General features: G+C 38.0%; 3 protein-coding genes across 3 annotated transcripts in view; 1 reads left to right on the top strand and 2 right to left on the bottom strand.

Moving 5' to 3' along the window:
• Positions 1–407: 407 nt before the first annotated feature.
• Positions 408–7,183, bottom strand: LOC134671443 (uncharacterized). The gene is made up of 4 exons (XM_063529301.1): positions 6,983–7,183; positions 6,555–6,830; positions 5,422–5,641; positions 408–2,427 (listed from the first exon to the last, which is right to left on the bottom strand). The coding sequence occupies exons 2-4, from the start codon at positions 6,826–6,828 to the stop codon at positions 1,584–1,586; spliced, it is 1,338 nt and encodes a 445-aa protein (XP_063385371.1). The 5' UTR covers positions 6,829–6,830; positions 6,983–7,183; the 3' UTR covers positions 408–1,583.
• Positions 7,184–8,249: 1,066 nt separating this feature from the next.
• On the bottom strand, positions 8,250–14,622 carry LOC134671486 (mitochondrial 2-oxodicarboxylate carrier). The gene is made up of 4 exons (XM_063529353.1): positions 14,160–14,622; positions 13,221–13,493; positions 12,126–12,307; positions 8,250–8,420 (listed from the first exon to the last, which is right to left on the bottom strand). The coding sequence occupies exons 1-4, from the start codon at positions 14,499–14,501 to the stop codon at positions 8,303–8,305; spliced, it is 915 nt and encodes a 304-aa protein (XP_063385423.1). The 5' UTR covers positions 14,502–14,622; the 3' UTR covers positions 8,250–8,302.
• A 128-nt stretch (positions 14,623–14,750) lies between these two features.
• LOC134671506 (protein pecanex) overlaps positions 14,751–25,124 on the top strand; it is a 53,087-nt gene continuing 42,713 nt past the window's right edge. The window contains exons 1-6 of the mRNA XM_063529372.1: positions 14,751–15,259; positions 16,555–16,718; positions 17,255–17,361; positions 18,016–18,173; positions 19,228–23,457; positions 24,057–24,218. Of these exons, the coding sequence (XP_063385442.1) occupies positions 15,107–15,259; positions 16,555–16,718; positions 17,255–17,361; positions 18,016–18,173; positions 19,228–23,457; positions 24,057–24,218 (4,974 nt within the window). The 5' untranslated portion in view covers positions 14,751–15,106. The remainder of the gene's footprint in view (positions 15,260–16,554; positions 16,719–17,254; positions 17,362–18,015; positions 18,174–19,227; positions 23,458–24,056; positions 24,219–25,124) is intronic.

Here is a 25,124-nt window from a genome sequence, read left to right as displayed (position 1 = left end):
TAAAATTAAAAGACGTGTCATGTCATAGACACGACTACTTAGTCGTATATGATTCGTAATTGTTACATATTTGCCGTGACTTATTTTTCAATAAAAAGACACGTCTAGATTGCTTACCTTTTTTCTAATGCTAAAAAAACGAACTATAAAGTCGCACAAAGCTAACCCTGCATGCCATTTGCAATGACAAACACTAAGGCCTGAGTGGACGCTCGAAGCCGAGCGTTCGGCGGGGCGTGCACCGTGGCGTCGGGCTCACGAGTGATGTGAGCAGCGTGCACTAAGGCCGCTGCTATACGTTTGCATTTGTTTAACATGCACGCCGCACGCCCCGCCCCGCTGCACGCTCAACTCGAGCGTCCACTCAGGCCTTACACAAAGTGTTTTAATTGTTGTGATAGTGCCATAATTGATGTCTAATTTCTATGATTTGTTTAATTTTTTGACACTATCTCACTTTGTTATATTCAAGTCGGTGTGAAGTTAGCTTACACTTTACAACGATATTATTCAGTTTGTATTAATGTTATAAGAAATTTTAACATTCCATTTTATATAATATTCAGTCATAATTCTGTTTTCGGTACGGTGACATCATTAGTCATTAAATATATATTAAAATTTATACCTTAAATAAAATACATAGTGACATTCTATGCTTTCTTTCACACATCTCACGTGTCTAAAGTAACTTGCCAAATTGAACTCTATTGTAATACCTTTAGATTTACTTTACACTGGTCGTGCTCTTAGCAAATCTGACAAGAGTAAGAGTTAAATGCAAATATATTACTAATTAAGTAATTACAGACGTAGGGCATAATTGTTTTCCTTATTTTCTCGGAAACGTTCGTATTTATCATGCTACTTCTGTCAGCCTCCGTACTTTTTGCACCGAGACTGACTGAAATAGCAAGGCACGTTCGTACGTTTCTGTGAAAATATGAAGGAAAATAATTATGCACTACATCTCGTCGAGTGACAATCAAAAGTCACTAAGTACCACCACAAGTTCATAGGCATAATGAACCATATTAGTACTAAAAAAAGGTCGATTTTTGTTTAAATTTCTTTTAGTAATTAGTGACTTTTGCTTGTCACCTGACGATCTATTATTATAATCTTTAGTTTACACCTAGTATTTACAAAATTCTAGGGGGAGGTTCATATCTAGACCTTTTTTCCAACCTGCTCCCCGAACCAAAGAGTTATCGATTGTTGAAAATTTGTCTGTTGTAGAGAAGTCGAGGACAAATTCGTGATTTATTGTGGCCAGCCTAACTAGACGCCATTTTTGACTGAATTGTTAAAGAGTTCCCGCATAAAGGACGGAGCTCTACAGCGCCATCTACATTAGCTGAGAACTGTCTTAGAGTTTATGTACATCATGTATTTTCAACACGCTATACCACCACGCAAACGAACTGCTCTGTGGAATGATAAAAACACGTCGGCGCCGCGTTAAAAAAAAAGCAACACTCTTTAACTGTCCGTCGGTGGACCTTATGCCTATTGTAATAAGGTTTGCGAACTGTCAGTTACAGTGTGGACGATGGTACAGTCAATGAATTTTTGCCAGTACTCTATGTTTTCTTTTTCACTGGCCCTTTACATCTACAACACAGCTGACCGTCTTTCGTCTTTTTAAAATGCAAATTAAACTCCTGTTTAAATATCTTCCTATACATAGACTCTTTCACAGGCATAGCATTCTCTTTACTACACTCATTAAAATACATTGTATACATCTGTTTTATGCTTAAACTAGGATCTAGATACTGTTTTTTTCTAGAAAACTGTTTAATTTGCTTTCCATCTAATGTGTTGAAAGATAATATGTGGTTTCTTACCTTATCTTTTATTTCTTGAGGCATAGCGTGCGCACTAGCCTGATTTAGACCCCTACCGTCTGGCTTCGGAATGTTCATCTCAGATTTAGTTAAATGCACGTTGTAGACCGGCTTTTGAGATATAGCTAATGTTCCTAAGTAGAAATTCTTACATACTGTGTACCTAACAGCTCTAACTAGGAAGAAATATTTAAATGAATACTTTCTTTTGCGATCAGCGTCTAACTTACTATGTTTTACATAGTTTCTTTCAGTCGTGTTAAGCAAAAAGTGCTTCTTTTCGTTAGCGTTTAAGGAATAGAATGCTTTGAAGATGTGTTCTCTGTCTGTATCATCGATTCTCTCGTTACATTTGTATTTGCAGGTTTTGAGGCAGTCTTTGGTGTTTTTGACCCGTCTTTCCGGGACATATTTGCCCCGGCGACTGATATAGGCTTCTCCACGTTGGTGCTTCAGTTTTCTAACGTTACAGGCCCATTGGTTGGGGTTAGGGACCAAACTTCTTGACCTTTTGGTTATGTTTTCAATCTGGATTTCTATTGAGTGATGTGTTATATCCAGTTCTTCTGGTTTGCATCTGGAAAGTTAATATGAGAGGTGAGTATTTGAAAAAATAAGAGTAGGGTCAAAAAGACCACCAGGATGCGTAGCAAACGTGCAATCGTTAACGCTCCGTAACAAACGAAACGCAACTGTCACTGTCGCACTAGTGTAGAAGAGTAATAGAGAGAAATGACTATGATATGCTACGGAGCGTTAACGATTGATACTTTGGCTTCGCGCCTTGAATAGAAATTATTTTTTGAGCGGTTTTCACCTATCAATAGAGTGATTCTTGAGGAAGGTCCGCACTTTGTTAGTATTTATCAGACATTGTCGTTTGTCAATATTACATACAAAATAGCCAGGGAGGCTCGCGGGCCACGATTGAGTGGTATGCGGCCCGCGGGCCGCTGGTTGCCGACCGCTGGTTTAGATGTATAATTTTTCAACCCGTGCGAATCCAAGGCGGGTCGTTAGGTATAAATAAGATTTAATACATTTGATGAGGCAAAGAAGCAAACGAATCCTGATGTCAGCTATTACCGTTTCCTATGGACACCTGCATAACCAGAGGGGTTGCAAGTGCGTTACCGAGACATAAGTAGGGAGTAAGCTCTTGACGGTTTAAAGGTCGTATCGTACCATTCCATAGTTTAGGTGTACGAGGCAGGAAATTTCTGGAGGCAGTGTTGCCAACTTGGTATAAATGATGCCAGATCTGCCATATTTTCACTCGCTTGGCACCAAAATTTTCCATTTAGCATCTGGCATATTTTTTAGCATAATTTAGTCTAAGCGAAGTTTGCACCAACTTGGCAGCAACAATATGCGCCATCGCTTTATGTGGTTCATATTTTCATATGAATTTTGACTTTTGTGGGCGGATGCCTGGAGAACTGCACAGTTGAGGACTGCCAATCATCTAAGTCAGCGGTCGGCAAGCCGCGGCCCGCGAGTCTCCCTGGCTACTTTGTATGTAATATTGACAAACGACAATGTCTCATAAAGTCAAAAATATTAACAAAGTACGGCCCGCGTCACCTCCGTTAACTACTATGTGGCCCTTGGCTGCTAAAAGGTGCACAGGTGACCGCTGATCTAAGTGGTGAAGATGGAAATGATGTTGCATTGAGCCAAAAGAGGAATCTATTCAGATCTGTATGCCCAAGCTCAAGTTTTATCCGTCCGACAGCTATTCCTACACAAACTATGTCTACAAACACATAAATTGTCTAAATCAATTCCTTCCTATAATTACTTGATTAAAAAACGCATCTTCAATTTACCTATTCCCGAAGTGCGCACCGCTTTTGGTAAACGGTTCGGAGATCGTATTAGAGTAACAACCTATAACACCATACTTTGACCGCCGTTGTCCGGTATAGAAGACAACGATAGAACGATACGCTGGCGCCGTCGTCTTGTATACAAGACACAAATTCAACCACTGAGTTAATGTGAAAATAATAACAATTGCAATTTCATTTACACTCGTGTTCATATTTAAGGTCTTTGTTTTTTCATTTATTTGCTTTTTAAGCCGCTATATAAATCCCTTCTTTTATAATAAGGCATTTAAAAAAATTGCTCCAATTTTCAACATTTTTCATGTTCCTCGTCGCCGTTGTCTTGTATAAAAGACAGCTAGGGATGGGAATGTTAACTCGATATGGGAATTTTTAACGTAAATATAAAGTCAGAAATATGTTTTTATCTAAGTATTTGAACACTTGTTAATGGCCAATTTTTTTCAACGAATAGTAGGTAACTACTTACTAGAATACGTAGAACGAGAGTCAGATAGGCATAACTATATTTAAAGTTCAGGTAGCTTCTTTAGCTCTATAAAGTAGAGTCAGACAAGTAAATTTGCCATTGTAGATTGTGGACTATTTAATTGCAGAAGAGATAAATAAAAAAAATAATTGATGTTATTTTATAGCTTAGTGGGAAGGGATACACCGCAGCGACCGCTTCGCACAAGTGTGGTACAGGGACATACCTGTTTATCAGACTTTACTTTTATTGTTATAACATTGAAGTTAATGTGTAATTTTTTTGTAACAAGTCGTTGAACGTTTTTTTGATAAGAGTTTACCTATAGATTAATGTAAACCAAACTGAAATTATAATGATAGATTCTAATTCCGGAATAATATCTTCACTCATTAAAAATTCAACCCACGTGTAATTTTCACTAAAACAGTTCCGGTATATTGACTTTATCGACACATGATGCGCAGCTTTATCGTTACGCCAATAAAGTTTACGTACCGACAAGCGCTTACGCCGTTGACCTAGAGACTATTACTACTTGATCCGCGCGGAAACAGTCCTTGTCGGTCTGCATTGCGGGCAGTCCATGGGCGCCGTTGTCTTGTATAAAAGACTTCTCGTACAGCCTAGTGCGGCGATATCACGTCTTGAATCGACATTGTTTAGTGGTTGTTTTTTATGTTAAATCCCTATATTTTAAACATTTTCGGGTGTACAACATATGTTTAATTTTGGCAATTTGGAATGAAATTAAAACAGGATAAGAACAAAGCTAAATTAAAAAGATTTTTACCATAATATTGTAAATATCGATATCACTATTTGCAATCCCTAAACTTTTTATTAGTTGTTTACTTAAAATTTGCTCTGGCGTGTGAGTGAGCGTCTTTGCGGACTAGGTCCGGCGGCCAAAAGGTTAAACCCTGTAACTTTAAATATAGTTCTCCTATAGAAGCTCAAATTCAAATTCTTGACCTCTCTAAATTATGCCGAGACTGAAGATATTTTAGATAATGTTTAGTTATAATATTCTGCAATATGTTTGTGCAAATAGTTTTAAACTTTTAAGTAAGTTTTTTTGTACTAGCTATTAAGTAACCTAGTTCTGTTAAAAAATTGTTCCTGGTTCCCCGCGGTACAGGCAAAGCCTAGTGCGGAGACCCCTGACATAATCTGTAACCTATATTCTTGAAAATAAATACTTTTTACTTTTTTTTTACTTTTATTATAAATTAAGATTTAGAGAACTTACTCTATCTGTTTATCATTGATAGCCGGCAAGCCTGGCTCGACTTTAGCCACACAATCCTTCTGGAACGCCTCGTCCTTCTGATAGGCCTCGTAGCTATAATACTGCTGTTGCACGCTGTTCACCAGCATATGCTGCTTAAACATGGCTGCTTGCGGTAGAATCACGTGGGAAGTTATTTGTAATGGTGCCGATGGTTGCAGGACTTGTGAAGACATTTGCCCTGTAAGTACAAAGTATTTTTTTTAAAGTGGAATCTTGTGCTGGTTTCAAGGCATGAGGGTTAAACAAAGTTTGCTACCGAGTGAAACAACAATTTTCTCCACACCAATGGGGGAAAATATTAACTGTAAAATATTACAAATCATATTCATAATCATCAAAAATTCAGTTCTACCAGTTCCAATCAAGATGAGGAAACAACTCAAACTGTGTGTGTGTTTTTATAACCTGATTTTATAGGCATATTAAATATATTAAGAACGGGTCACTCACGTATTTTAAGTCAAAAAACGCTCGACATGTTTCACTCCGTACCAAGGAGTGTCATCAGGACGTGAGTGACCCGTTCTTAATATATTTAATATGTCTGTGTCTCACGGAAGTTTTGTTATTAAAACTGATTTTATAGGCCTCCACCACTGAAGTGCGCAGTCACTTTTTCTTTAGTAATGACATGTATTCTAGTTTAGAAATGAATTATAGGATACATTCAAGCCCATCTTGTGTTGACCAAGTAAGCACTGGTCAATAAAATCAATGAATTAACTTTAATATCCTATAGTTCGTTTTTTTTAACATTAGATATAAGGTAAACAATCTTGATGTGTCTTTTAATTGAAAACATTTTAAAAATAAGTTACGGCAAATATGTAACAATTATGAATCTAATATGATCATTTATATTCTTCTGCTTTCATAAGTAATAGTTTTTGATTTTTAAAAAGCGTTTTTCAATTAAAAGACATGTCAAGATTGCTTACCTTCTTGCAAGTTTTTTCTAATGCTAAAAACAACGAACTATATGTCTAAATAAATAAATATTAGGGGACATCTTACACAGTTCAACCTAGCCCCAAACTAAGCAAAGCCTGTACTATGCTTGTATTTAGTATACTCATACAAAACTGATTTACCTTGCAACGGCAGGCTTTGCAAATGAGTCTGCTGACACGACATCACCAAGTTCTGCGTTGTCTGTATCTGACTAATCTCATGTGCGATATGCTGCGAAGGCATATGCATGGGCTCCGACATGGTTTGTTGGTAAACATTGCTCTGTGAAGTGAGTGGCGGGTGAGACAGGTGGATTATCTGCCTGCTCTGTATCTTGGTATCCGTTATAGTCGGCTGGTAGACTTGCACAATGTGGGGGAGCACTTGGCCGGTGGAAGTTTGCATTTGTTCCATTTCTGAAAATAGAATCCTTTATAACGGAAACTTTCTCTGAGGTAACTTCTTAGAAGATAGGGTAAATTACTTCGCTACGTTATATTGTTCATTAATGTAGTATTTTAAAGTAAATAATACATGTTTTGTTTAACATTTATAAGGAAAAACTTACTTTTTGAAATGATGATGTGGATCGAGTTTGTTTCAATAAGATCCAAGAATGTAGTTACAAAACATTCATATCGATACCCATTGCTATAGTTTATAGTTTTGCTAAAGAACAAGAATTGAAATAAAGTGCAAAACTAAAGTAATAGTTATTTTGCCACAGTTCTATCTGTTGTTAGGAAACAAAACAACAATGGATGATAATTTCTGTCGTAGTTCACCTTGGCCTGAAATAATGTCTTTAGAACCATTTAATACCAAATAGTAAAAATCACCTTAATATCATCGAAATAAAGACTATAATCGTACGATCATATTTAATAAAAGTTCATTATATGAATTCGCAACATTGACATTATCAAATTCGCATCATACCAAAAGTAACAAGCGTTCAGAAACCCCAAAAGCGTACGACGTACATAAACGCCTTCATATAGTTCGTTTTTTTTAGCATTAGAAAGAACTCCACAGAAGCAAGCGTGCAGTTTTTATCAGGCTCTTTAATTGTTAATAATTATTGAATTATCTAATGTAGCATGGTCAATACATATAATTTACTTCAAATTATTACCGCTAAAAGTGCCGGATTTGGAACCACAAGCTTACTTCTGCGAAGTTCTTTCTAATGCTAAAAAAAACGAACTATAGGTAAATTTAGCACTGAACTTCATTCATCGCAGCAAAAATATTTTGTTCTATATAAATAAATATTTTTGAATTAACAGGAAATTAATTACAGATTATTATAATAAAATGTATAAAAAATGTTATAAAATTATAATTAATAAATCATAAATGAACATTTTGAACGAATTGTCATTTCTAGTGTTGTCCGTAAACCGGTAAAATATTAACGATTAATTTTGTTCAAGTCTTTACTATCTTGTTACTAGGACAGAGAGAACATGTGTGAGAAAGAGATAGCCAGTGAGAGTAGAAGTTCATTTTATTTTATACCTACTTTAAACAGGTTTAGCCAAAAATATGGGATTTTATATTTTACGCTAAAAGACTAGACAGATGCTGTGGATTGGCCAACCTTTCCCTCGTAATAAAAGGTGTGAAATTTTACAATTTTAGGTGCAAAAGGTTAACCCTTCATACTTTAGCTATATTAGCTGCTTTTTTCTAAGTAGCCAACCACAGCCAACTTTTTACTAAGTTTTTAAATTAAACACACCAATGGCTTTAGCATTTTTATTTAACAATTATGTACAATATTATTGCAGTTTTGAACTGTTTAATAACACATAAAATATTATGTGCAAAATTTACGTTTAAAGTGGTTACACAACGCGTCATATACTTAAGCTACTTGTTACTGTTACTTAAACCTATTGTCTAAGTAATGATATACATAGTCGTAAACAACAAGCATGATAGCGCCACCGGGGCCTAGACGCATCACCTTCGGCAGTAGGCCTTTGTACAGGGCTCTGAATCTGTAACAATACAAAATAATTGAGTGTATTACGAAAATGAGATAGGACACCGTCGCCGATATAAAAATAAAATATACACGATGTAACATTAGGAAACCGAAAAATTTTTACAGCGTATTCCTGATCATATTTAGAGACAAAAATGTCCTATAAACTTATTTGAAATTCGCCTAGTTTCAGAGATAATATTAATAAAAAAAAATACAAGTATTTATTGTTACATAGTGTAAAAGGCCTCTTTGATGGTGATGTTGCTGCTATGGGACGTAGTCTAAATTGGTCTAAATATCCTTATTGATAGATGTCAAAAAGTGACAAGTAACACTTTGCAAAAAGTAGGTTTTACGAAAAAAAAATTAAAAATCAATTTTAAGTGACAAGTTTACCAATAACATTTATTTTTTATGTACAAATACATTAAAAAAATTGAAACAACTAAACAAAATAATTTTTTTTTTTGGCGAAATTTACCTTAACTCTTATTACATTTTTTTCTTCTTTTGACCTCAGAAATGCGTGGTTAAAATTATTCGGTTTCCTCATGTTACACCGTGTATATGATATGAGATAAAATTAAGAAATTTATTAGAGTTAGACAAAGAAAAGTCTGCAATGATTTTGACAGCATACAAGTGTTTTTACACGTCATAATTTCATAGAAGCTTTACGTTTAAAATAACACTTGCACTGCGTGTGCTATCAAAATCATTGCAGACTTTTCTTGGTCTAAATCTACCTATGATTCATTTTTGAGTAAACTTCAGTGTCATGGTCATGGTATTATTAAGTAAAATAGAGTTTGTACACTGTTCTGTAGAACCGTTAGTTCTGGCAAACCAATGTAGCTGTTTGTTTTGTATTAAGCTACAGAAGTTACGGAACCCTTTATTATGCATCGTCCGACACGCACTTGGCCTGATTTTTTCTAGTGACAAATTAATTTGCCACACTGTAGCTGACTACAATATGATATGTATGTACAAAATAACTGATTATTTTCTACATAGGTACCTAAACATTCGAATCATTGCTTCTAATATTTATAGAATACTTTCCGAGTATCTTTGCTTGGATTAATCACAAATGAAATCACAAATTGGTATTTTAGTTTTATTTATAAATAGTAAGTACCAATCAACTTGTGGTAAGTTGGTAAAACTGGTTATATTATAAACCACAAAAACATCAAATGCATAAAACAGATTTAAACATCTGTTGAAACTACTCGTATATCATTAATTCATTCACTCTGTGTAGCTGTGTGTGTATAGGTAGGTATCATTCACCTCAACTCTCCTGGCCATACCTACTTGCATGTAATATAAATAACTACGTTGTTTACCTCAATCTTTATGCATTATGTGTATCCCTGTAAATGTATTTTAAGAATGTGCAACATATACGATTTGTATTTATATAACGAATACGGAATCCAAGATTTCATCTGTCGCTATTTAATGGACTGTCTCCGTTCACAGTCTAGTTGAGCTATATTTAATTGAAACCTATTTATCAGCACGCTAATTGGGCAATTAGAAGGCATATTAAATAGTTGTATGCAATAAGTAACCAACAATTATAATGTTTCTAAACTGAAAATTTATAGCCAAAAACGGCAATAGCGTTATTGAACACGTACATCCACTGACTTAATATAAAATAAATTATTATTAGTTATTTTTATTCTATATCAATGCGTACATCAGAAGAAAATCATGGTTTTAAGTAGATAAAGTGTTAAAAATATAAGTGCCTAAATAAGGTATTTGACTGCTAGTCAAATCAGTTTCTTTTTTCAAACTGCCGAAACGAGTTTGCTATTACGGAATTTATATGAAACACTAGCATGTGACTCACAATGAAATTACCTACTCTTTAAAACTACACGGGTTTTAAAATAGAAATTATGTCTAGAAATAACTCAAATTCAAATGCTTTTTACGTTTCTCTATTAATCGTCTGGTGCTTTATTTCATTTAATGCAAGGTGTAAAATAATTTATTTTATAAACACTCAAATACCCTGTAGGTTAATGATTCACCAAGATGATATTATATTTATACATTGGCGTTTACTTTAGTCTGTGTGTCCTTATAATTAGTATATCTTTGTTACTATTTTGCGTAAATAACGGGCCAGTTGGACGCGGTCCAAGAACATGTGCACGGTGTAACAACTCCGGGCAATGCACTGAATCCGATGAACTTTACGTGGTCAATACATATATTACAAAATTTGTGCTATTCTAGAAACCACATGCTGCTGTGCTGTGCAATAGGCTTTCTCATATATCAGGATAGTATACATATACAGGGTGGCCAAAAAATAAGTTCATTCCCGTTGCCAGGGAAGTTTTGGGATTATAAAAACATCAGTAAGATTTAGTCACTTAAAAATAATATCAATAAACCCAGAATCGTTACTGACTTTGGCATATTCCCAAAAACAAGGAAAGTATTGAACGCAAGTTCTATTGATTTCATAAAATATATTTATCTGCCTTTTAAAATGATAAGTTTATCACAATAGGAGGAGTACTATATCAAACAAAATCACTCGATAATGTCGTAGAGTGAACGTTTGTTAATAAAATAAAATATCTTTTTAGATCAGTGAATTATACGTCTCGCGTCGCGTCGAATTATGGCGCCTATGACCGTTCCTTGAAGTCTCTTGAGTTTAATAAAAAAATATATATTATGTTTTACCGTATTAAAAATTTAATGTGACAAACTTATTGAACATGTCTAAGCACAAACATTTTACGTGACAGTTACTCCATATAAAAATGAACTGTTATTACATTATCATTCAACACGAGACGTATAAGTAAACAATGTTATCAAAGATGTTCATCAGACTTATCAGATACAATGTATCTGATACATTGTAAATAACATGATAAAAGGTTAGCCAACCAAGCTATTGTAAACTAGACTAGTAACTCTACTCTCTGTAAAGTACTACATAGTTACTACCATGGCACAACTAAATATCACGCATGAAGCCTTAACCTTAAACTTGGCGTTAATTAATTGTAGATATGAATAGGAGGAAGAGTTCTGATTTCTTTGTATCACATGTGTCTTCAGACCAAAGTTATATACTGACTGGTTGCAGTTTCGAAATATTATTGTATCCGGAAGAAAGTGAAATTCCGTATAATTTTTATCTGAATAAAATATAACAGAGGTTTGCTAAGTTTTACAAAGTTAGATTATACAGTGTGGAAATATAAGTCGGGCCCTGGAGAGAAACTACCTTAAATCCTTGAGCTGGCTTATTTTACTTAAAGAAGACATTCCTTTATTTTTATAAAGAACCAGAACTGCATTCAAAGATTTTCTAAAACACGCTTGCCTCGCCCGGGACTCGAACCGACTAAAAATTCCAAAAAATAAAAACTCGCAATTTTATTCTACTAGTCGATACAGTTAATGATAACATTTCTCCAAGAAACATTCAGTCTTACACTCGTCTGTCGTACAAAATATCCATATAATCTAATATTTAGTACTCAAGATTTTTTTAGACAAGCCAAATTGAAGAAAAAAAGAAAAATTCTATGAATGCAGTTTTGTTTCTTTTTAAAAATAAAGGAATGTCTCCTTTAAGTAAAATGAGCCAGCTTAAGGATTTAAGGTAGTTTCCCTCCAGGGCCCGACTTATCTTTCCACACTGTATACCCATAATTTGATAACTTACCCTTCTTCTCGATACACCATAACAATTGCCCCTGTAGTAGATCTGTATTTGACCACCCCCGGGACCGGCTGGGGACCCTGGATTCGACTCTTGGCCACATCGAAGGGAATGTTCACACACGACCCGAGCACTCCAGACGTGAAACCTATAGCAATTTTGCGACCGAATTCCAGAAGAGGGTCCTGTGAAAAAAAGTTGATATAGATAATATTATGATAGAAAGTCCATTGTGATTAAAATTGTGCTATTAAAATTCCGCAGCAAGCTTGGTTCTCCATACAAACGTAGTTACGCTCTCATGTTAAAACGACTAGCTAGATTGCTCTGAAACTTTGATAATTATGTACTTGCAATAGGATCAGTTGTTATATCTATGCATGTAATAGTTTATTTATTTATTTAAACTTTATTGCACAATACATGAAGAGTACAAATGGCAGAATGTAGCTAAAGATACCAGAAATAAATATATAAATAATAATCTTATCATTACCGCTAGGTTAAATAAATATGTCGTAATCGTAACCTTTATAATTTTATCTTTACGATAACGGAAATAAGATGAAGAAGGAAAATATATTACTTTTAATAAAATATAGAAAATGTTTTGTTAGCTCCTAATATTTTTTTTAGTAATAGTTTTAAAGGTGCAATTATTAAATGAGGGGGTAATCATGCACATATTTTAACTGATTGCTAATAGGTCAATCAAATTAGATAAAAAAAACATCATGAGGAATTAATTGCACACCTTCTGGGATTGCGCAAACTCGGATTATTCGCATTTAGGAAAAAACGGTATGAAAACGAATCTAACTCGCATGGCATATGTAATGAAATAAACCTTTTATAATTAAATAATTATATATAATTCCTGTTATATAATTCTGCGTTCATCTAATCACAATTACGTAAGTATACGGTCAACAACTGATAAGAGTACTAGTGGAATAGGTAATATAGGTATCTCATTAAATGAATCCGTCAATGCATAAGTGCTTAAGAACCATACAATATCGGACGAAAATAAACCTTAAACTATTACAACAAAGCACAAGGTAGCTTAACACACTCTGTATGAATTTAAATACTCACTTCGTATTCAGGGACATAACCTTTGACGCTATGGTAGAATCCGAAATAAACCATATTGAATACGCCGTTTCTCATAATAGTAGCTGTTATGCCTTTGTTAAGTCCTTTGAACCCGAGGCCATTTTCTCGGACTATTTGCCTCGTTACGGACCAAGTGCTAGGGACTTGTGTGGCAAGCGACTTGTTAGATTGAAGCGTGACCTTGACAACTTCGAATGGGTTTACTAATATTCCTTCTGTGACGCCAGCGCTGAGGCCTGCTAAAGCAAAGGTCTGAAAAAATACATTTTTTTTAAATGAAATATGAAACAGATAGAATAAGTATTACTTTTACAGATACTAATTAAGAGATTTTTAAGTAACTAAGGTACAATATTATGCTGATCATGAAAAAAATATAACATTGACTATAATAAAAGATTTTTTTGACTATAACATAACTGTTTAATGTTATCGTTACAACATTTAGTATGTAGTTTTATTTGTTTTATATATTTAAATCGTTACCAAAATAGAAATGGTTAACAAGTAGGTATTTGTCTTCATATTATCTTATCAAAAACATAACAACTGTTTTAGAGTTGTCTGCTATCATTATCTATGGTACATACTTACTATAAGGAGAGCAATTACTTTGAAATGTAGACACAGGTGACTCCAAAGTTATAATATTATATGCAAGATATATATAGTAATTTAAAAAAATGCACAAGAATAACAAGTTAAAAAAGTAAGTATAGTCACCCTGTATTCCACATTGGTAGGATAGAAAGGTAAAACTAAATTTTAAAAATATTACATTGATATAAACGTCTGCTTCTCCATGAAAAAACAAATAACAAAAATTATTTGGAAAATATATGATGAGATGTATTTAATTCTAAATGGTGTAAATATTAAAATCTAATTAAAAACAATGTAACAAAAAATAAATCTCACTAAAGGTGTAGGTGTGCTGGAACCAAACATGAAAAACCTTTTGGTTTGCTCAAATGTCACAAACTTTGTTGCACGCTTAGGAGTTTCAGCCAGGATTGGGGGCAGGATACCTTTCCAGAATGAAGTCACTCCCTCATATGTGTACATCTTCTTTAAACAGTCGAATACACCTCTGTAGTAGTGAGGATCAGAGCTCTTTATAGCTGTAGTTGTTGCCTGCAGTTGCAGCCTGGTCTTGACAAGATCCAAAGGATGCATTATACAAACTTCCACGAATCCTGCACTTCCACCAGCCCCAATTTGCATTGCAGCTTGTTTTAAAAGTTTCTCTATATCTCCCATTATGAAAATAATTCAAACCCACGGTATAAATCACTGTATAACTATAGTGCACTGCACAATTTTAACACTTGGTTTAAACAAAATAAACATTAGCGGCACCACTGCCTGTCACCGCACAGCTGACGGCATACACAATAATGGTGTTGCGACTCGCTTAAATAGTCAGGTATTCCATAAATATGAACCGTAATTGTACCGATTCGCGGTTACGTCCTTAACAGTTAGCTAAACATGGCAACACTGGTACTGTATTGTCACTCAGATGAAAAGTGTTGTTTCGCTCCTCCCAGCAGTTTTTAGTGCATTTAGCGTATTCCCTTTACTTTTGTGTTTACTATTCAATTAAGTCCTCTTCTTGCTATGTGTTATGTTAAGTTAATTTAACTAAACACGCGATACAGTCATAAACGGCTCTGTAATTAATGTTCGCTCGATGTCAATAGGGACGATATTTGTTTGCTGTGTGTCATCCAAAATGGCAGGAAAGACGAATAATTTGCATTTAGACATTAGCTGATGTGAAATAATGATATTAAGTGCGTCTAGAAGAGTGTCGTGTGGGTGGACTGTGAATTAACGCGGGAATGTGGACATAGAAGTGTGAGATGGGGTCCCAGACTTTAGAAATTCTGCGTCAGGGTGTTTGGGCATCTCTGACAGGCGGCTGGTTTTACGATCCGCACCAGAATTTGTTTTGCAACACTGTGCACTTGTACGTGTGGCTGTTCCTGCTATGCCTTCCGTTCTCCGTGTACCTGGTAAGGATTTATTGTAGTAAGTACTTGATAGGTTAGAGACGATGATTTGAAAAAAAGTGGGTCAGCAGTATTGAAGATGATTGTAGCATTTGTAGCCATTGTCCAGTTAAGTGGGCAGTTGCTATGCTGTAGGCTTATTACTGGTGAGAATTGGGTGCAACATCTTGTATAAAACAGCTAAGTTAGTAAGTAAAATAGATTTGTTTATAGTTAACACATGGCTGCTTCCATTCACAACCATTTTGATTTTAACATTTTAGGTCATATGGTTATTATCATAGTGGTTATGAAACAATTGTTAGGTATTGTGCATTGAAAGTTGTTTGTTGTTTTTGTAACTTGAAACTGTTATGTTTTGAAAATATTAGAATTAATCACACAATTGTTATCTTTTTAAACAAATTAAAATCCCACCATTCATACTTTGTACATTTTGTAAGGATTATTTTTAGAAATTATTGTTAGGTCCATTGTAAATAAAATGTCTTCTGTATAGTTATATTGAGCCCTAGTTTACACTATCAAGTGGAAAATTGGGTTGTAATAGAGACCTTTTATTTGTGCACTATGGTACTTATTTACAACAAAATTTTCACAGATATAATATCTTTTTTCTTTTCATACAATCTATCATTTTCACATTGCTTAAATGAAATAATTTTTGTATGACTTGTATTGTAAATATTGTAACATTTACTTTGTTATGTATATTTTGTGTAAACTTGTTTATATTATCTATGGATTGATGGTCACTGCTAACTATGTCCAAAGGAATTTACTGTACATTATTTAACTATGATAAACATTGCCCTTCCAGTCTTCATTTGGAGTTTCCTGGTGACTCGTATATCACATTAAAGTGATATGTATTTATGCATGCTGATTTCTTATTTCCTTAATGACTCACTCCCCAATACTAGTTCTAATTGACATTTAATTAACAGCTATGTGCAAATAATCTGTCTGAGGATTCAAGAAACGGGGCAAAGTCCAATACTTTAGTGTTGAATACTGATGAGCTGTTGGAAAGTTACTGTAGAAAAATAGTATACAAATGAGACACCTTAGGCAGTAAGTAAAAAAATCTCAGATTAGACCTCGGCTTCACCTTAGCCGACAATTACATGTAATCTTAGATATTTCTTACTTTACTGCCCGACACACTAAAATATAAGTCTAAAGCTCATTTACAATGGATCTCTCACTTATATGCTATCACAGCATATTCACCAATTTACTATTTTTAAATAGTATATATCAATTTAAACCTTTATTATTCCCTTTTTCCTCAACAGTATTTCCCTCCAGCGAGTCTCGGGTGGATCATCTACTGCACGCTGGTGGCGCTTCTGTTCACGATCCTGAAGCTGCTGAACCATGGGCTCCACCACATGTATGACACCAGCGAGTGCATTGTACTCCCGCCAAGCACCGATGGGACTTCCAATGACAATACTGCGTAAGTATAAAAAGTACTTCCCTCCAGCGAGTCTCGGGTGGATCATCTACTGCACGCTGGTGGCGCTTCTCTCCATGAGCCTGAAGCTGCTGAACCATGGGCTCCACCACATGTATGACGCCAGCGAGTGTATATTACTCCCGCCAAGCACTGATGGGACTTCCAATGACAATACTACGCGAGCATTTATTAAATAAATCTCAATTAATAAATATTTTAGCTCATGCACTTGTCCGGTTTTTTTTTCATCGTATCTTAGTAATATCTTGGCTTAAATTTTGAATTACATTTTCATGTCGGCTGTAAACACTCGTCGAGAGCCTCTCGCCGAGAGTCTTGGCACCGCTCAAATCCAATCAGACAGCTGCGAGACGAGACGCGAAGGGGACAGTATGTACATACTCGTTCTCGGCCTGTCTCGGGGTCTCTTGACGAGTGTGAACCATCGGACCATCGCTCACACTGTTAACTGTATATCGGTGGACCTTATGCTTTTTATAATAAGGTCCAGATCTTTAACAGAGTTTCTATTCCAGCCGTGATGAAGGCATGGAGATGCAGATGCTGCGTCCGGCTGCCGCCAGCAGCGACAATGAGTCCATGGCGGGCGCAGACTACAACAAACCCAACAACAGCACCATAGGTAATTGTGCATACATACATGGACTGCTCGAGCAGTAACCCAGTGATCAACATACACGCACTGCTTTTGCAGCTTGACTGCATGATGAAATTTCACCGCGGAGCCAACCGCCCGAAGCAGTTGCAAGTTGCAACTGCTTGAGCGGTTCGTGTATTTCGAATGGCGATTTTGTATTGAAACTGCAGATCACCCAACGGCGACCGCTGGAAGCTGTTGGCACTGACTGCTCAAAGCAGTCCGTGTATGGCGGCCCTTGTCTGTAAACGCTCAACATTGGGGTGGGACTATACTTGCCGTAAACCAAACTGACGATCGGGGTCGTAAAACTTCTCTTTTACGCTTACATGGTTATGGCGAGAGTGAAAGAGATAGTGATATATAAGTCAGTTTGGTTTGCGGCGAGAAAGCGATTAGTAAGGAAGCTAAACATGAAGAATTTCGTACATTGACCTGCCATTTCCTATCTCTATCGCACACACGTAATTATATTGCTTTCCCGCTCGCCCTGGCTATCATGGCAAAATTCTTCCGTCCTTACTTCTTTAGCGTCGGTACCGTACTTGAGCGATCGACTAGTTTTTTAATGGGCTAGGCATCTAATTATCTGGCTAATTTAACCAGTTGGCTGCTAACTTATATATCAACTCATTCCAGATTTGAAAGTGGATGTGCACAGAAAGAACAGCTCGGAGTCTAGCAACGAGGACAGCACTCTGTCGGTGAAGTTGTCTGACGTGGCGGCCGCCGGCGCCGAGCTCGCGCCGCCCGAGCCGGGGCCCTCCGGGGCCAAGAGGCCCCAGCCGAGACGGAAGGTGAAATAACGAATAGTTCTTTTATCTAGACATCTCATCATTCAGAAACCTGTGTCGGGTCAATAAGGGCACTTTCAATTTTTAGGGTTCCGTACCCAAAGGGACCCTATTACTAAAGGCTTGGCCACACACAGAGCGCGACGCAGCGCCGCGTGATGCCGACGCGAAGCCTGGTCAAACAGGGCGCGCGCCGATCGCGCCGGCCTCACGCTCTCAACACGCCCTCAAGGCGCGCGTGAACGCGGCGCGGCCGCGCGGGAACGCGGCGCACCGCTCGCTGCCTAACGTCCGATCCTACTGATGTGACCTTGCGCGACGCGGCGGGCCGCCGCGTTCGCTCGGCGCAGCGCTGCGCACGCGCCGCGCGGACGCAAGGGGCCGCGCGGCGCGGGGCGCGACAGAAGCGGGGCGTGATACCGGCGGGACGCAGTCTGTTTGACGTCGGTAACCTGTTAGCATGTGCCGCGGTCGCGCGGCGTGGACGCGGCGCGGACGCGGCGCTGCGTCGCGCTCTGTGTGTGACCAAGCCTTAAGACTCCGCTGTCCGTCCATCTGTCTGTCACCAAGCTGTATGTCATGAACCGTGATAGAGATTAGAGATATTGCAATTTTCACAGATGATGTATTTCTGTTGCCGCTATAACAACCAATATAAAATCAATATTCAAGTGGGGCTCCCATACAACAAACGTGATTTTTTTGCCGTTTTTTGCGTAATGGTACGGAACTCTTCGTGAGCGAGTCCGACTCGCACTTGGCCGGTTTATCTAGGACATCTCAGGTTTAACCAGGTGAACTATAGAGTTCAAGTGCGCAACTTGCACATTAGAGGGACAGACTCGGAAAATTCACTCATTTCTGAACAAACAGCTCCTGTCCCTGAACCCAATAGTTCTTACACGTTCATTATACACAGCGTACGGTCAAGGAATTTTATTTCAGTGTACCTTGTCACAGTGACTATAACTTGGGCCTTTGATATTGATACACATATCAATGTCCTTAACTGTACGGCGACAATCGAGACTTAGCGTAACGTATTTTAATTTTCCAGCCTAAACGCGACCCCCGAGCCAAACGGCGCGCCAACCGCATCGACGAGCTCATCGTCGAGGAGGTGTACCGCTCGGGCCGCGACGCCGCCCTCCCGCACGACGACGGGCCCTTCGCCAAGGTCTCCCGCCGCTACCACGACTGCTCCCACCGCCGCGGCTCCAACCGGGACTTCTTCAAGGAGTGGCTGTATCTCGACGGCAACGAGGCCGTCGGGGAACCTTACCAATCCAAATTCGCCCGCCAACTTAGCTCCGACTCCAGAGATAACTCCGAACCGAGCGTCGGACCTCCTTCCCCGAAGAAAAGATCACACCGGAGAAGATACAATAACTATCCGGAGGAAAACTGCACCAAGTCCGCTATAGCACTAACTACTCAAGAATTAAACAGAAACATGAGATGTAAATCTAACTCGACCATGTCGACCATACAGCTGCCGTTGCTAAATTCGACTGCTCAACTAGTTTCACATATGCGGAGACACTCAAATAACACGGATACGGGTTTCTTTGCGAGTGTAGAGCTTGGGGAATATATGATGGTCAAAGCGGAAGCTCCGACTGGTGACGCTGATAAAAATAAAGGCAAAAGCCCAGGAGTTAGGAGGATTAAGAGTGCCGCGTTAGAGATAGGATGCCCTCCGCCCAGTGTATCGAATTTATCCCCCCATCCTAATAGCGTAGAGACTATAGGCGGGCAAGTGTTAAAAAACCCGAAAAATGCCGTCATACCTCCGCCTAGCAAATGCTTGACTAGAGGACCGCATTTCAATTTGTTTCCACGCAGCGAACCGGATGAAGGCAGAGGCTGCTACCCCTACCTAACATACGGTTCAGAAATAGTATACCCCATAGCTGAAATATCTGATGAAATGCAGACATCACAGAAGGAGACTGATTTAGATTCAAGTGGTGAAAGTTACAGTGATTACGAGGATGATAAGCAGTTCCGAGGTTTCGATTGGGACGCAGAACAATCACCAGTAGTGAGATCCAGTGATTCCGATTATGAGAATAATGGTTCAAGATCTCCTTTGCTAGACAGAGCAACGGACGTCCGAGTGGTCCGAACGAAGAGCCAAGATTGCAAGAAACATTGCTGTGAACGCCACTCGAAGCAGAATCCAGAGTGCACTCATAGCAAATCTAAACCTGTAAGACTGAAGAAGCTTATGAAACAAGATGAGGCCAAGTGTGTTGATCGACCGAGTGGTTCGTGTGAGTGTAAATATCCCGCTGACTATTATGATAAAGCCAGTGCTAGTTCTAAAGACTTGCTTATAGAGAAGTCGAGCTTAGAATCCAATGAGAATGAGAAGAAAGATGATAAGCCAGTTGAGAAGAAACTGTGGGACCATGATATATCTAATTCTAGCAGTAGTAGTGAAGCCAATTTCGATAGACCACCGGAGAAAGCAAAAGATGATGAAAAAGTCTTCCAAGAGACTGAGGAATCACAGGTGACTGATAGTAAAAGCGCGGATGAGAGAAGTGTTTATAGTATAGATTGGTTATTTGAAGAATCAGCTATAGAAGAATCCCCAGCCTGCTGTCCGGTTGTCTGTCACGAAAATTGTGCTACAGAAGAAATTATATGCCAAAAACTTGCCAACGCCTTAGGCGAATCCTCATTCAATGTCCCAAAAAATTTAGGAGCTATTCCAAAGCAGATTAAAAACTTAGCGCGTTCAAGAGCTTCATCCCAGAAGGAAAATAAGAAAAAAGATTCAAAGAAAGAGAATGAGACTGAAGATAGAACGCTTATGGATGCTGTGGAGGCTCAGGCTGCTTTAGTACAGGGTCTAGAATGCCTTTTTGCTGCTACAAATGCAAATACAGTTGTTATGCCACCTCCCAGAGAGGAACGACCGAGAAGTCACAGGCAAAGCATCAGAGGTGAAAGGGAAAACTCACACAAAACCAGGAAAAGATCAATAGAGGAGGTCGCACAAACGTCCACAAACACACTACTCCCAACTTCCATGCCTCTACTAGCGGCTTTCCTAAACTCTAGAGTAGATTTAATGCCGTGCTGCTTACCCGAAAATGCCCCTCCAGAGCTTGTCCAATACGCCGAAGAAGGCCAAAGACTTAGACCTCTAATGGACAGAAACCACAGGAATAGAGTGCGGAAAATAAAACGATCTACCAGACAAAGAAACAATCCGTCCAACCAGAACAATTCTGATAAAAAAGACAAAACCCCTAACCCGGAAAACCCTAACACTTCCAACAGTGTTCATTTCGCGACGTCTTTCGATGACACGACAGACGGAGCGATACATTGCTTCATGGATGAATATGGCAATTGGATGTCGTATACTTTTGATAAGAACAGCTCAGGAAGGGCTCAAGCTCAACCCATTCCTCTTCCAGACAAAGAGGATGTTAGATGTAATAGAGTGAAGCCAATAGAAGCTCCAGATTCGCAGGAAACTGGGGAAGGTAGCTGCGGATCGTTAGAATCAGAAGCGGGGAACAGCGAAAGCATAGCAAAACCTAAAAGAGAAAACAGCATCGATCAAAGTTCTTCTAACCAAGGCAGTAATAACCCATTACTGTCAAGTAATAACAACGTTTCCGCTGTGGTTCCTATTAATACAAACAACGCGAATAAAAGATTTTACGTTTTTGACGGCGGGACCGGATCACGCACGGACCAACCACGGTCCCCTGTGGCGTACGCCACTGATAGCTTATTAGAGCAAATTGAGGCTGAAAGACAGTCTAGAATGGGCTTCCCAAGCATGCATATAAACTTCTTAATGAGTCAGCAAAGGGCACAGAGGGAACAAGCTCAACAGTCCGTTGAAACTGTCTCTAACAATATACCAAGTCTAATGCCTTCGTCTATAGGTGAAGCGAGCCTAGAAATTAACATAAGGAGTAAACTATCAAAGTTCATGGACGAAATAGAGAAAGCAAATCAGCCGAAACCAAAGAGTTACTACAAGTTTAACTTATGGAAGTGTTTTGAGGTGAAAGTGACGATGGACAGATTGAAATTGATGGCGTTATTTGACAGAAATTTAACGTTCAAAGAGACTTTCATTTCTATCTTACTAGCGATCTCAGTGGCGGTTTTAGGCTCAATGGTGTTAAATCTAGGATTCTACAGGGACATATACGCGTTTTGGTTCTGTTTCATAATGGCTGGAAGCCAATATTCTTTACTGAAAAGCGTCCAACCGGATTCGGCGTCGCCCGTTCACGGTTTCAACAAAATGGTCGTGTTTTCTCGACCGGTATACTTCTGTTTATGCACAGCAATACTATGTCTCGTCCATGGGCAGTTGCAGCAGATGCCAGAAGAACATTCTAGAAGTAAACGAAGCCTGGACGAGAAACCTTTAACTATATACGGGTTCGAAATGAACGAGAGAGATTTTTTACTAGTAATCCAAGAAGTACTATCAAAATTTCTTCTCTTCTTCCCTTTAGCGTTCAGCTTAGGATTATTCCCTCAAGTGAATACATTTCTCATGTATCTTCTAGAACAAATCGACATGCATATATTTGGTGGTAACGCTACCAGCAGTTTAAGCGCTGCTGTATATTGCGTAGTAAGATCTTTAGCAGCTATAGGAGTCCTATACGGCTTCGCTTACAGTGGACTCGTTGAAGGAAAGAAATCGCAGCACCAGAAACACAATATACTTTTTTCTATCTTCTGCGCTTTGCTAGTACCTATAGCATATCACTTAAGTAGAAGCGCGAGCGATTACACATTAATATGGAATTTAATTAAAAAGCATTTACTTCCACCTGAGTTATATGTGATACAGACGCTGCCAGAAGTCATACCTGAAGCGGGGAAACCTGAAAACACATTGACAGACGATAAGAAAAACAATTCAGAAAGCAATATCTCAAAACAGAACTCCATAGGATCATCAGCATCCAAAATCAACTTCAGCTCAGAGACTAACATAGCTAAAACTCAAAAGCGTTCGCAGACGTCAAGCGTTAGCTCTTTAAAAATGGATCCCCGGGGTGATACTATGTCTACTTCATCGTTAAAGGAGCCGAATGAGACGGAAGATAAAACGAAAGAGCCAGAAAAGCCGGTGGATGAGGATATGGAGGATCCTTTGCCGAAAAAGTTGCAGGCGACGGTGAACGCGAGATTGAAGAATGACGTCATAGTGTGCACGTTTCTGGGGTTGTTCGTGTTTGGGCTGCATTGTACTACGGTGTTTACTTCGCTTACCAAACTGCAGTTGAACAAGGTTAGTACTTTTTATCTGTATTTAATAAATCAATTATAGCCTTATTTGAGTAATTTCAAATATTAAAATTAGCGTCTTATCACAAAAGCATGACGTTTTCAATCAAAAGGCATTTGTAGCCATTATGACAAAAACCGGGCAAGTGCGAGTCGGACTCGCGCACGAAGGGTTCCGCACCACAATGCAAAAAAAAAAAAACAAAAAAAAGCAAAAAAAAAACGGTCACCCTTCCAAGTACTGACCCCGCCCGACGTTGCTTAACTTTGGTCAAAAATCACGTTTGTTGTATGGGAGCCCCATTTAAATCTTTATTTTATTCTGTTTTTAGTATTTGTTGTTATAGCGGCAACAGAAATACATAATCTGTGAAAATTTCAACTGTCTAGCTATCACGGTTCGTGAGATACAGCCTGGTGACAGACGGACGGACGGACGGACAGCGAAGTCTTAGTAATAGGGTCCCGTTTTACCCTTTGGGTACGGAACCCTAATTATGTTACCATTATAGCTAAATAAAACATTTCATACTTTTTTTGGTCTTGAATTATGTTTTGCAGTTTAGGTTATAGCTATTTCTAACTTTTTATGTCACTTCACAGGTGGTCTGGATAATCTGCGCAGTGGGCTGGGTCCTACACTACATAACCCCTCAACTGCGCAAACAGCAACCCTGGCTCTGTTTAGCAGGGCCAGTGTTAAGGCCACATGAACACGCTCAGTTTGAGGTCACCGAACCGGCGAAGCTTATGTATTTCGAAAAGGTAAGTCGTACCAAAAACGATCTTATTATTATGTAATTAAGGTGGTTCTCCTTGCTCGATTTTCATACAACTTTCTTGGCACCCTAGCTCCTATTATATAGGGTTTCTTCACTTGTATATGTAATGTTTGGGTAGTATATATATTTCTGTCTTCGCAGAACGTAAAAAAATACTAGATTTTGATTAAAATTATTAAGAAAAAAGCCTTTGAATATTGGTAAAATTTTGCCTCATTGCTTGTTTGTGTGAGTGATGCTTATAGTATCGGTGTAATTCTAACATGGCGACTTCATTTGACAAGCAATCATTTTTAATTTGTCAAAGCTGTAACAGATGGCACTTTAAAACCGCAACACAGATTACCTGTGTATTTTGTTTTATTTTCACTCAATAGAGGGAGGTATATTTAATGCACAAAGCATGTTACGAGTATACCTACTCATTTAAGAATCTCCTTTCTGATATAATTTCATTCCCAGATTTAATATAACTTAATAATTATTATGATTATTACACAATAAAATACATTTACATATTTATAGAAAGGTCAGTCCAAACAATCATTCGCGTTTACAGTCGTCCACCGAAAACCCTTGTGAATTCTGCTTTCGTTTCGGTAGAAATATAAATGTTCTCTGGAAAAGCCTATATTTATTGTAACAATGATTTTTAAACTAAAATACCTGGCTATATTTTTCTCAAAAATATATAGGTACCTATGTGGAGAAAAATGTCATCTTCTTGTAAATAAACAAGATTCTATAATATCTTCTGCTTGTGCATAACAATAACATTAGTAGATGATATTTTTAGGGTTCCGTACCCAAAGGGTAAAACGGGACCCTATTACTAAGGCTTCGCTGTCCGTCCGTCTGTCCGTCTGTCTGTCACCAGGCTGTATCTCAC

The sequence above is a fragment of the Cydia fagiglandana genome, chromosome 15 (assembly GCF_963556715.1).
Source record: "Cydia fagiglandana chromosome 15, ilCydFagi1.1, whole genome shotgun sequence".
Taxonomy (NCBI): Eukaryota; Metazoa; Arthropoda; class Insecta; order Lepidoptera; family Tortricidae; genus Cydia; species Cydia fagiglandana.
Note: the sequence above shows the minus strand (reverse complement) of the source record. Positions and strands in the feature narration are given on the sequence as shown.